The sequence below is a fragment of the Aedes albopictus genome, chromosome 2, assembly GCF_035046485.1.
Source record: "Aedes albopictus strain Foshan chromosome 2, AalbF5, whole genome shotgun sequence".
In the NCBI taxonomy this organism is placed as follows: domain Eukaryota; kingdom Metazoa; phylum Arthropoda; class Insecta; order Diptera; family Culicidae; genus Aedes; species Aedes albopictus.
This window is the reverse complement of record NC_085137.1, coordinates 449636622-449650506: the sequence shown is the minus strand read 5'-3', so window position 1 is coordinate 449650506 and position 13885 is coordinate 449636622. Positions and strand designations below refer to the sequence as shown.

Below are 13885 nucleotides of genomic sequence, written 5' to 3'. Positions count from 1 at the left end.
GATATTGATTTTTGTGTTACAGTAAGGACCCGATTTTGTCAGCTCCTGGTGGCATTTTGGGCTGACAAAATCGGGTACCTGACAAAATCGGGACATTGTTTAAAAATCATATTTTTATTCATGAAAAATTGTTCTGAGCACGTCAGAGACGGGTGTGAAGGGTCTGCTTTGGGTTCGTTCAAATATTACGAAACACCAATAATGAGGGGGGGGTTAGGTCCAGCGCTGTGTTAAGCTTCATACAAAATTTCAAAATTTCTCATTCAAAAATAGTTACGCGGGGGAGGGATAACGGATAGGGTTTGAAATGGCCAAATTTTATGTTACGTAATATATGAACGAACCTTTTGTGGTAAAAAAAATCAAATGGGTATTAAGGCGAAACGTCAACAAATCCCATTGCAATTTTGCATGCAACTTTAGAGGCACAAATCTGACGAACGAGGCCTCGAACCAAGCCGCACTTGTTTACCCCGGCTTTGCTCACTTGCAAAAAAGAGGCAGCTTTTCCAAATCGAACACATTTCTTTACGAATTTTCAAGCTTGGTGCTCTTGAAAACATGAGTAGGGGTCCAAGTCGGCCATTTTGGCAGCCATATTGGTATTCTCTGAAGTTTCTCCTTAAGGGCATAGAAAAAATGGTATTTGGTAAAGTTAACACTCAGTGCTTTTTACAGCAGAACTATTAAATCTTCTATTTCTTCTATTTTTTCTTGTCATAACATCCCTACTGAAACACAGCCTTCTCCTACCTTGGAGCAATTGTGGTCTACAGAAGACAGCGGACACTGGTTAGCGCAGCCTTAATCATAACATCTAACTTTAGCTGTCAACGAATGCATATGGACCAATATCTGATTGACAAGTACATACACTCATACTGCCCGAAGTAGCTACGTTTCCGCTGCTGTTCCACTTCATTTTAGAGCCTTATCTCTAAAAAAAATCTCAGGAGAAATCTTTGAAAAAAAATTGGGGAAATTATTTAAGGAGTTACGGAACGTAACCCTGGAGCCGACCTACTGATACCTGAACGTAACCTTTAATAGATTCCCGAAAGAACCCTGTGAGTAGTTTCTGCAAAACCCTTTACAGGAGCTCCGGATAAATCCATTAAGTAATTTCTGAAAGAATCCTTACTGCATTCTCCGTAGAAATCCCTAGAGGCATTCATGGAGCATTTTCTGAAAAAAAAATCATTGAAACAATCCTTATTGCAATATTTGAAGAAATTTGCTTGAGAACTCTATGAAGGAATTTCTGAAAAATGTACTGGTAAAATATCTGGACGTCGGGGCCCGTGGCGCAGTGGTCCACACGTTCGCTTCATAAGCGGATGGTCATGGGTTCGAACCCAGCCCCGGCACTTGCAATTTTTCGTCAGTTGCTCTTCCCCCCGAGAGCAGCTGGCACCTGACCCTCTTCGGAGCATATAGCTCTAACGGGCCCGGAATTTGGATATCGGCGAACCGCAACTCATAATGGACCCCATTCGGACTGGAAAAGAAACAGCAGCTACACATCAGCATCACCGTGCTCATCATTCTACCATGGACAGGGTAGAAGAATGAAAGAAGCACAAAGGCAAAACCAGTTCAATAAAGTAGAATTGAATAGAATACATTTAGGCGCTGTACAAAGTGGAAGTGCAGCGTCCAATTGGAATCGCTCACGTAGTACCCTAGTGGACAAAAAAGCTGTAAATTAGGTTAAGTGATTAAGAATAAAAAAAAATATCTGGAGCAGTTTAAGGAGAAATCACAGCAGAAATATGTTGTTAAATTCTAGCATGAATTCCAGGAGAATTTCCAACAATATTTTCTAAAGGAATTTCAGAAGCAATACCAAGAGATTTTCGTATAGGAATACCAAGAGGTAACCCTTGAAAAATTTCGAGACGGACCCCCGGGAAATGCATAGAGAATGCCCAGTTGGGAAACCTAACAGAGGAATCATGGTAAAATCTCTAGAGGAATTCCTATTTGAGTAATTACTAAAGCCATTAATAGAGGAAAACATTAAGAAATTTCTAGAAGGATTCCTGAAGGAATCCTGATAGGAATTCTTGAAAATACCATAGGAAAATCGCCAGATTTATTCATCAGTAGGTTGGCTCCAGGGGCACGTTTTCATCCATTTGGCAAATTTGTACCTTCCGTAGATTTTTGCATGGACTCATGCACGGAGTAGACTGTCCCAAAAAAAATCGATGTTTGAAAAGTCAAGGTGCTCAACCCTTAATTGAAAGATATGCATATTTGAAGCATTTTTGTAGAACATTTCGATTTTCTAAAAAATCATTTAGAGGTTCCGCTAGGGCGATTTTTGAAAAATGGCCTTTTTTCATGAAAAGTCTCAAAAAAATCATTTTTTCGTAATATTTTTTCTATTTCTGAATTTTTTCAATATTTTTGTATTTTTCTATGGACCTCTAGGCATTCTTGAAGGGGATAAGTTTTTTAAATATTGTATTAATATTGACGGCAGAACCGTTTTTATGTTAATAAAAGGAATATTTTTTGAGAATTTTTCATCTAAATTTGAGAAAAAAATACATGCACGATTTTTTATTTTCAATTTTGACAGTTTTATCTGATAATACTATTTGTATGCGTCATTTCTCTAAAAAAAGATTTAAAATATCTTGTCTAGAAGCTGAGATATTAGAATTTTAGTAAATGGACATTTTTTAAATTTTTGCAAAACTTTGTATATTTGGATTATTGTAAGGTCTTTGTGACACTCCAATGTTCTTATATTAAAAAAACCCAAATTAATCCACCTAGTGGTGATAGTGCCTTCCTCGTCGAACATGTTCTCGCAATCTTTCCGACAACGTAAGTCAAAGTGTTTCTGAATCCGAATATTTTTATAGAAAAGCAAGCATTTTATCAAAGACATCTTTGAATTGACTTAAAACTTGTTGATTGCACATAGTCTGACGTTATGTTAAACGTATAAGCAGGGCTGAAAAATATCAGACTTCTCAGTTGACTGCTTGAGCACTTTGTTGAGCACCTTCACTAACACTGGAGGCTGATCAATATCAAGACGATACTAACAAGCTAAGCTATAACTCTTTACACAATCACAGATCACAAAAAAAAAAATTCTGAACATGTGGGCTATATCTTATTGACCGTTAAAAACAAGAGCGATAGGTAGTGAGTATAGTGCGACGTCTGTTTGTATGTGGGTTTAATTTGTAAGATTTTGTTCCCTTACACATATATATTTATCGCTTGCATTGATTTTATTTACTTTCGTAGTTTCGGCGAAGCACCAAACGCTGGTTGTGCAACCCTACCGGTAGTCTGTAATGTTTTGTGAGCCTATTTTCTAGTTAACCGTTCCTCGGGTTATTCAAAAAGCCGTGATGTAATATGTTGCATGGTACATTTGGTTACTTTCGATGCGGTACCGGAACAGGTTCCGGAGCACACCGGGTCTCCCAAATATAGTCTGAGACTATTTCATTGCTAACGTTCATTAGGTTCCCCAAAAAAAAAAAACACGATTTGATTTATCTCATGCATGGGTGGGTATAGATCACTTTTACATTTGACCACTTCCAGTGGGACACCCAGAACTGGTTTCGGTACACTACCGGTTGTCTAAAATATGGTCTGAGGCTATGTTCTTACGAATCGATCATCGTGTATTTAAAAAAGCTGCTATTTGATGTACTGTCAAACACTTATTTGTGCATTTCGCCAGTTCCGGCGAGTCACTCGAAAGTGGTTCCGGTACACCCCAACTAACAATTGCAAGTCACAAACAAGCAAGCTTGCTGAATTGTTGCTTAATAATGGTAATGTTAGCTGAACTAAAATTATGCTCTACACATTACTGTTTAAAGGATTTTTCAATTGAGAAAATAGTCAATGTTCGACTTTCCTCATCGGTATCAACAATGATAAATTAAAACACTTTTCAAACGTTTAACAAGAAATTTATTCGACAAGCATTGATTCCTCAACAAAAGAGTTTAACAAAACATTTGTCTGCATCTTATTAAGCTGATGTATCGATAAGCATATGCTCATGAGCAATGTGCTTTTCACTTGTCAAATAAACGCCTTCAGCCCGTTATAGTTTGACTCGGAACTTTGTTCGGATTATGGGATAAATCATGGCTAAAACTGTTTAGACATCCAAGTTATTAAAGAACCAAAATTTTAAACGAATCACATAAAATAAAACAGAATAGAATTATGTAGTTTAACATTGAGTGACGTAATCAACGTAGGCATTTATGTATTATTATTAGTCTGTAACAAGATATCTTGTACCTTGATTATTATATATTTTATCTTCCGCAGCAGTTCGATTGTACGAGACGCTTGGATCGATGCTTTTGACATTTCAGTGCTGTCGTGTTTACTGAAAATTGTTCTCACGGTCACCTAGATAACCAAACAGCATTCAGAAATCGACACATTTCAAGTATCCCTAAACATCCTTATGCACTATTTATTGAACATAATATCAAGATTCCATAACAAAAGCATAAATAAAAAAAACGATTAACGGATCTTCGACTGAGCATGAGTAGATAACTTGAACAGATGCTGTGAATGCACCATGTCCAAGACCGTACCGCACCACATATTGTCATACATTTTTAAAGATCGATATTTAATAATAAAAATAAAAACATATTCATATCGCAATTAGTTCATCTGGAAACAATATCTTCAATAAAGACCAACACTTTTTGGCCGCATTCGATACAAGTTTTCTCACCGTGCGATGAAAATACTGACAGCGAAATCAGAATGTAAAACACGTGTTTTCGGCTGAACTGCTATTGAAGTATAAGGCGTTGTTCAGTTGGTTACCTCGTGCTGTGCTAATTCACCACTGCTGAACACAAGTTCAGGAGTGAACATTATTGAGTCATGGGAAGATTATGTTTTGCTTTGGGTGCTGCATCTCACCATCTCTAGGATGGCGCAGATAGGAAGGCATGCGGCTGGCAATCGACAGGTCTCGAGTTCTAATCCGGATTTAGGTAATTTTATATGTAATTCTTATTTCATAATAGGTGTTCTCAACATGAGAGCAAATAATTACTCTCGTGAGAGTTCAACACTTTTGCATTTTATTTATTTTCAGTCATTTTTGCCAAAGCTGAATAACAACTTTCTTGTACATTTGTAAAATGCTTTAAACAACAAAAAAATAAGTTGGTGCACAACATGATGCTTTATAACTTCTCCAAATTTGTGTGAACAAAACCCGAACATAGGTTGTACGTGAAAATAATTCAAATGTTATTCAACATTATGCTGAATTAATTCGTCATATTGGTGTCTGTTAAATGAGTGATTGTTAGTTGGGACTACCGGTAGTCTTGAAGTGGCCTGAGACTTTTCTTGCTGACCGTTCTGCGCGTCGAAAAAGCCGATAATCAATGCGCGGTGTGCATGCGTTTGGTTCCGTTCTACATTTGACCACTTCCGGCGGAGTACCTGGAACCGGTTTCGGCACAGTATTGGTTTTCCAAAGTGTGATCTATGATTGTTTCTCTTGTTAACCGTTCATCAGGTTACCAAAACAGCTATTTATGGGGTTGGTTCTCCTTTACATTTGATCACATCCGATGGGGCACCCTTAAACGGTGAAGAATACTACCGGTTGATCCAAATATGGCCGGAAACTTTTTTTTTTGCCAATCAAGATACCTAAAAATCCGCGATTTGATTTGTCGCATGGGTTTGGTTCACTTTTTTGTTTGGCCATTTCCGGCGGGACACCCGGAACCGGTTCCGGATCACTACCGGTTCAGATACATATGGTCTGAGAATATTTTCCTGCTGACTGTTCATCAGGATATCAAAAAAGCCGCGGTTTGATATGTCGCATGCATGGTTTTAGTTCAATTTCATATTTGGCCACTTCCGGCGGGACACCCGGAACCGGTTCCGGAACACAACCGGTTCAAATATGGTCTGAGAATATTTTCCTGCTAACCTTTCATCAGGATGTCAAAAAAGCCACTATTTGATATGTCGCATGCATGGGTTTGGTTAACTTTTATACTTGGCCACCTCCAGCGGGACATCTGGAACCGGTTCCGGAATACTACCGGTTCCAATATGGTCTGAGAATGTATTCCTTCTTACTGTTCATCAGGGTATCGAAAAAGCTGCGGTTTGATATGCCACATGCATGGGTTTAGTGCACTTTTGTGTTTTGCCACTTCCGGCGGGACATCCGGAACCGGTTCCGGGACACTACCGGTTCAGATATGGTCTGAGACCATTTTTCTGCTTACCATTCATCAAGTTATCGAAAATGCCGTAGTTTGATGTGTCGCATGGATGGGTTTGTAGCGTTTTCATATCTGGCCCCCTCCTGGGGTACCGATCCGGAACACCTAAATGGCCATAACTCCGGAACGGCTGGACCGATCCAAACCATTTTCAATAGGAAACAATGGGACCAGATTCCCCGTCGAAAGAACCGTCGGTCATTAAAATCGGTTCAGGTTTACTGCCAAAAAGTGATGTGAGTTTTTTTTTGTACACACACATACACACATACACACACACATACATACACACAGACATCACCTCAATTCGTCGAGCTGAGTTGATTGGTATATGTGACTCGACCCTCCGGGTCTTCTATCGAAAAGTCATTTTTGGAGTGAACATATAGCCTTTCCAGTACACTTAGTGTACGAGAAAGGCAAAAACGTATATCCACCGTCAGAAAATGGAACATGAAAAAATATTAACTACTTCAACAAACGAAATGCAATATGTTATTAACAAAGGAGATAAGGAAGGTACCGAAAAAAAAACTTCGGACATCCGCTTATGGAAATAACCTGCACTATTTCCTGCCATATACAGCAGCGAAAAAAAAAACCGAAATCACAACGTTATGCTGTCCTGTAAGATCCAGCACGATTTGCCCTTCAAGAGAAAGAGATTTATGACTGAGCTAAACTGGACAGCCCCGGCTCTCTTTGCAGGGTTTCATACGCCAGTTTAACTTCATGGCTCGAATATGAATGGGTAAGCCATCGGGAATCCATACGTGTTGTACAATTTTTTTCCGATTTCCTCGAAGTGCGGTTTTTAATCTGAAAACAATTCATAGGTATACACACAGATTTGTGAATTGAAGGTATTTTCATATTGTTTTCTGTTTCCCGTTTAGCTCAGCATTGAACATGACAATTTTCGAAAGATTTCAAGCATATCGCCCTATTTTCAACCATTGATTGTGTCGCAGACTACTCTTCGGTTCCTTGTCCAGTTCCAACCACATGGGATGGAGGCCCAGCCAAACTAGATATAAATCTCCGTCGCTGTCATCGTCATCTTGGTGGTCCTTGCTCGTCGATCGAGACAATACTGCTGACGTCGACGTTGTTGGTATACCTACGCGTAGTTCCTCTACAATGCCATGTATGGCGCAATGGAAAACGTTGCGACCATCCGATCAAAGGGAAATAGCACAAACGAAACAATATTTGCTCAAAAAAAAAAACAATACATAACAAAATCGTTAATTTCGTTGAGGACCGGACCAGGTGTGATGGTTAAAGCACGTGAATATAACGCCAATGCATGGGGTTCAATCCCATTACTGACATTCTCACAAAAAAAAATGTGAATTCTTCCTTTGGAAGGGAAGTAAAGTGTGGGTCCCGAGATGAACTAGCCCCGGGATAAAAATCACGTTAATAACAAAAAAAAACTAAATAATTCACCTGGCGGTGATGGCGTCTTCGGCCTTCGAAAACACATTTCAGCACAACTCAAGTGACATGTTGATGAATATCGCACTTTCATAAGTTCAACAGAAATCCACTTCATGGCATCAGAGATCATATCGTTTATCAGGCTTTTGATTTTTGAGTCTCTTGAAAAACAACCGCAATCTTGAATTTTGAGCCGCCATTTTATATTTAAATCTGGCAGCTTGAAAATACTGATCGCCATTTTTGGACTCCAGACTTCTTCCCCATACCCCATACACCCATATTGAATGGTTTTAGAGCCCAAAACTCCATTAAACAGCCGCCATTTCGAATTTTGGTCGCCATCTTGGATATTTTAATCGTCATTTTTGGAGTCTATACTTCTTCCCAATACCAATTGCAAGGTTTTACAGCCTTAAACTCCATTAAACAGACGCCATTTTGAATTTTGAGCTGCCATCTTGGATTTTAGACCGCCATCTTGGATATTCTGGTTGTCATTTTTGGAGTCCAGATTTCTTCCCCATATCAAATACCCATATTCCATAGTAAGGTCCTAAAATTCCATTAAACAGTCACCATCATGAATTTTGAGACGCCATCTCGGATATTTTGGTCGCCATCTTAGATATTCTGGTCATCATTTTTGCACTCTGGACAACTTCACCATACCAAATATACCCATATTGCTAGGTGTTAGACCTAATACTCCATTAAACAGCAGTCATCTTGAATGTTGAACCGTCATCTTGAATTTCAGACCACCATCTTGGATATTCTGGTCGCCATTTTTGGAGTCCAGACTCATATTAAATACACCCACATTGCATGGTTTCAGGTCCTTAAACTCCATTATACAGTTGCCATCTTGAATTTGAAGCCGCTATCTTAGATTTTAGCCCGCCATCTTGAATTTTGGGCCGACATCGTTGAGTTTCTGGTCTCCAGTATTCATTTCCGCATAAAATTCATAAACCATGCTAAAGGTTACAAAAATCACCGCAGTTTGATGTGTTGCATGACGGGGCTTGGTTCAGTTTTATATACGGCCAGTTCTACCGGTGCTGATCCGGATCACTGAAATTGCCATAACTCTGGAACGCCACGACCGATCCGAACCATTTTCAATAGCAAACAATGCGGTAAAATTCCGGTTCGATTCAAGCTATAATCCGAAAAATCGGCTAATGGCAAGTGCCTTAAAAATGAGTAAACTTTTTTTGCGCACGGACAAACATACACACATACAGACAACATCCCAATTCGTATTTGAGTTGATTGGTATATCTGACTTGACTCTCCGAGCCTTCTATCGAAAATTCGTTATTTTGAGTGAATATATAGCTTTTCAATACACTTTGGTGTACGAGAAAGGCAAAAAAACAATGTATCATTAAATTACATTAAATATAAATGCTTCCCGAATAAGTGTAATTAGTTTTGTACATTTTAATTCCGTCCTGTTATGCTTATCCTTTGACAGATACGCGTATTTCGACTACCTCAAAGGATAAGCATAACAGGGCGGAAAAAGGTACAAAACTGATTACACCCATTCCAAGATGGTATTCTGATTTGAGGGACGATAAGTCGGTACAAGAACAATTTTGTTGTTTATTCGTTACTAGTTTTCAAAATTTCTATCTGTGTTTTAACAAAACCTCCAATTGGTAATAGACATTAATGGTAATTAACATACTCATCTTTGCAAGTTAATTTCACATTTGTGCAAGTGTTCATGCTATGCTTTGTTATAATCAACCTTAACCAACCAATCAAGTTTTTATACACATGTTTTCATTCACGAGTGTTTTCACAATTTTTAATTTTTCACTTAGTTTTGAACAGTTCCTGCAAAACATTGGTCACATGGTCTTCACTTCTTCCTAGTCGGGATACCGAACAAAATTAAACGGAATCTGGATCGTGGTGGAGCTGCGAGGATTGAACGAGCACGTTCGTTAGCTAGTCCATTGTCGGTGTTCATCAGCCGGACGGAAAACGACAGTAAATTAATTATCGCCACTACTATTATCCAACACAGGGAACTTGTGATGTGGTGGCAAATTTCTTGTCGTATCGGATTTCGCAATGATTTTCCAAACATAAATCGTAGGCGGAATGTGTTTGTGTTTCAAGCCATTCAGGATAGTTTTCAGATTAGACATCAACAAAGGAATTTTTGGGGTGAGAATATACAGTTCGTGAATGATCATTATTGCTATATTGCCAATGGAAATGAGAGGAGAGGGAAAATTCGCTTTCGAGGCTTTAAGATTCTCAGCAAAATTTCATCCCTCAAATTACTATATGGAGCCAGGTAACCAATAAGTATTTTATTTATCTTGTAGGATACATACAGTTTAAGGACATACTTGTTAGAATCCCAACATGGTCGCCACAATGGCTGGCTTTGGCACCTACTCACGATTTCGAGGGCACAAATCTCTTCGTAAACAAAACCAGCGCACCTGATCCTCTTATTTTAAGCTTATCACAAGTGAGCAAGACCAGAATAATAAAATGCTTTGTTGTGTAAAGCTTGCTTCTTGAGATTTGTGCGTTTGAAGTTTTGATGCACTGTTGAAGCGGGATGTCAAGACGTTTGTCTTTAATAACTGCATTCCAGCTGCTTACAAGCATCACAAACAATTATTTTCTATGAAAACAATTTCAGGCTTATGTTCAATTTTGTCATCAAAAGCTGTTCCATGATGAATTTATACTTATAAAAAGCTATCTCATAAAACATGAGAAGTAAAGCGTGAAAATCAATCTTTAAGTAGTAAGGAGTTAGCAGTTTAGAATGAGGAGGGGGCTGTGAAAAGTGAGAATTAAAAGAAGGCCATCAAGAGTGACCAGTGAAGAGTGAAATTTGTGGACAGTGAGAAGTGAGAAGTTACGGAGTGATAAGTGAGAAGTTGGGAGTGAGCAGTGAGGAGTGTACAGTAAATAAAGAGGAATGAATAGTGAATATAGGGCCCATATAGCCGAGGCGGTAAACGCACGGGTATTCAGCATGACCATGCTGAGGGTGACGGGTTCGAATCCCGGTCGGTCCAGGATCTTTTCGTAAAGGAAATTTCCTTGACTTCCTTGGGCATAGAGTATCTTCGTGCCTGCCACACGATATACACATGCAAAATGGTCATTGGCAGAGGAAGCTCTCAGTTAATAACTGTGGAAGTGCTCATAGAACACTAAGCTGAGAAGCAGGCTTTGTCCCAGTGAGGACGTTACGCCAAGAAGAAGAATAGTGAATAGTGAAGTTTGAAAAATATGTAGCAATGGGAGCTTCGGAGTGATTATAGGTGCAGGCAGTGATTACGGAGTATTGAGAAGTGCAGAGTGAGGGGTGAGAAGTGACCAGGGAAGAGTGAGGAGTGTTAAATAAACAGTGCAAAGTGCAGAGTCAAAAAAGGCATAATAGAGTGAGAAGAAAGAAGTGAGGAATATGAGCAGTGAAGAGTGTGAAGCAGTGAAAAGTGACTAATGAAAAGGTTAAAAATACTTGAATTTTTTCTCGATAATACCAATTTCTAGTACCGGTATACCTCGATTTACTAAACCCTCGATTCTATAGAGCCTCGATTTTATGTACATTTTACCTCCATTTAATATACATTTTTTAATGATAAAATTCGAATTCAGTTGCAATTTGTATTATGATGACTTATAATGCAGGGGTTTTTGGCCTTTTGACACCCGGAGCACTTCATATGAATAAATTGTTTTGAAGAACACACATAATAGTGCCAAAATATACCTCATGACCAGAGATGCCAGATTATACCATGATGGACTCTATGAAAAGTTACAGCACGTTGAACTTTTTTGTGAGAGAAAAAAATGTCACCTATTCCAAAAATTTTGGCCACCCCCTGTATATCGTAGAGTGAAGAGAGCTGAATGTTAATCATTGAGAAGTGAGGAATTGAGCAGTGAAAAGTCAGAAGTGAACAGTAAGCAATGAGGAATTATTAAAAATTTCAGAGCAAGGAGTATGAATATTCAAAATGCATCGGCCAACAGAAAGATTTCCTTAAATCCGATTTCAAAGATTGGCCCGCAATGAGACTTTTATATTATCGCTGATCTTGATGTAATCTGAAATAACCTTCAGTGTAATAACAACGGCGCAATTTGATGAATGAATCTTCGCTTGAGTTCTGAAAAGCAATATTTTTTAAAACAGTTTACCATCATTCGTTTTCCGAACGTTAAATATCACAAACTTGTTTACAACGTACGAGTTGAACAATTACCAAACTCAAGCACGTTTTGCCTGCCTTCTCGTACTCTACTATTTATTATGTATTCCTACGAAATTTTCTCTTCTCCCTGTTTCTCGTTTTCCAGGCGTCCAAGCTCATCAATCTCGTGAAGTTTCACCCGAACCAAAAAGAAAACTCCCGAATGGCTACCACCGTCAAGTAGCAGACACTAAATCACCACATCCAACAGATCGCTTTTCTCCCGATACAACGACGGAAAACCATCACCTCCGACCAACCGACCGACCGACTTCTGGTTTCAGGTGGACCTTCCTCGATAGGAAGATAGAGCACAACACGTGTGCTGTGCGTGTGTGATTTCTTCCGCTAGGATTACCGTGCAAGACATATCCTCGACGGAACAACATCCAGCGAAACAAAAATGCTGAGACAGCTGGTGGCAGTGTTGTTCGTGCTGCTGTGCGAGATTATCGCCGATATCAGTGCGAACTATGGCGGGGATCTGGGGAAACAGCGAATCGGCGACCGAACGCAGACACAACTGGTGCGGCCTCCCTTTGGTCTGCTTGAAGGTAAGAACTACTTAATAACAACTTGGGAGCAGAAGTCATTTGCAAAAGAAAGTGATTGGGAATTGACATTATCTTCATTTCTGTCTATGAGTTGTGTTTTTCTGGAGAAGATTTGAACTACATAAGATAAATTTTCCCAAACATTAAATTTAAAGCTTTCGCCCCCAAAAGACAGACAAACGTTGAAGCCGACTTGCCTAAAATAAGACCGTTTCTCCTTCCACGCTAGCCACCAAACACCCACCACGCGGAAATGAAGACTAATTTCAAATTTCCTTTCTTCTTTTTCCCACCACCACCCCGCGTGACCACAGATGACCATCTCCCGCTGTCATCCCGTATGACGGCATCGCTGCAAACGGTCGGTTCCATCAGTGCGACCGTTCAGGAGCAGCATCTTTCGCCATCGGCAGCAGTCCTGGAGGAAACCACCATCGTGGTCAACGTGAGCGCCCTCTGGAGGTAAGGTTTTGCTTTGATTTGATTTTGGAAAGTTATCTTTAGCCAGGTCAGGCACAGCGCAGCAGTTGTAATCTTTCCCAGGAGTAGACTGTCAGCAGAAACATACCGGAAGCGGTTGCGGTCAATTATAGGACATATATTCACTCCAAGAAGTGGAGTAGAATTAAATATAAATTTAAGCCTGCTACCCAAGCAGCGGTCGTCATTCAAGAGTCCATTAGATGGACAAATATATTTTTCATTTGTTGGACTTGTTTGGCCAAATATTTGTCATTATAGCAAACAGTCTAATGGTACTTTTAAACCCGCTGTTTCATCTTACCCCACCAGGGCATACAGTCGTAGCTACTGGCCCTCTCAAGCACCTTTGCTTAAACAAATGGTTGCTTACTGTCCGGCATTCTTGCACCATTCCCAATCTATCATATCCTTCCGGCTTTCGTCACCTTGTGGATGCTGGGTTCGCCGTAGAGTGCAACGAGTTCGTGGTTCATCATTCTTCACCGTTTTCCTGCACAATGCCGCTAATAGTTCTTACCCGACTAGAAAATTATATCAAGATTATATCATATTGTGTAATGATGTTATAATTTTTTTCAATAACTTATTGTGTTATAAACTAGATGCAGGATGATGTTAAAATAACTAAAATTGTAACTAAAACCACACTGGTCTTATCAAGATAATAACCTATTTTGTTATAATCAGATCAAAATTATAACAGAATGTGATATGAATATTAGCTGCAGGATTTCTAGTTTCTATCAAAATGTGATACAATTTTGTAACGCTATTGTCCAAATGTCGAAAAATCAAAACTAAATTATATTACAATGAGTTGTCAAACAACATTTATAACATAATGTGTTATAATTGAGCTATAATATTTAAAAAT

At 39.1% G+C, this 13885-nt stretch overlaps 2 protein-coding genes across 4 annotated transcripts in view; one reads left to right on the top strand and one right to left on the bottom strand.

The window, feature by feature from the left end:
* The window catches only part of LOC109410022 (opsin, ultraviolet-sensitive), a 437133-nt gene that overhangs the window by 79657 nt on the left and 343591 nt on the right, over nucleotides 1-13885 (top strand). The window contains exons 2-3 of one of the 3 annotated variants that reach the window (XM_062853870.1): nucleotides 12081-12528; nucleotides 12843-12990. In XM_062853870.1, coding sequence (XP_062709854.1) covers nucleotides 12378-12528; nucleotides 12843-12990 — 299 coding nt within the window. In that variant the 5' untranslated portion in view covers nucleotides 12081-12377. Of the gene's footprint in view, nucleotides 1-11587; nucleotides 12529-12842; nucleotides 12991-13885 lie in introns of those variants that run through there. The other 2 variants (XM_062853869.1, XM_029870054.2) reach the window with 2 other exon arrangements.
* Nucleotides 1-13885, bottom strand: part of LOC134288589 (uncharacterized protein DDB_G0283357-like) — a 498750-nt gene that overhangs the window by 441407 nt on the left and 43458 nt on the right. The gene's annotated exons all lie outside the window — the stretch shown is intronic.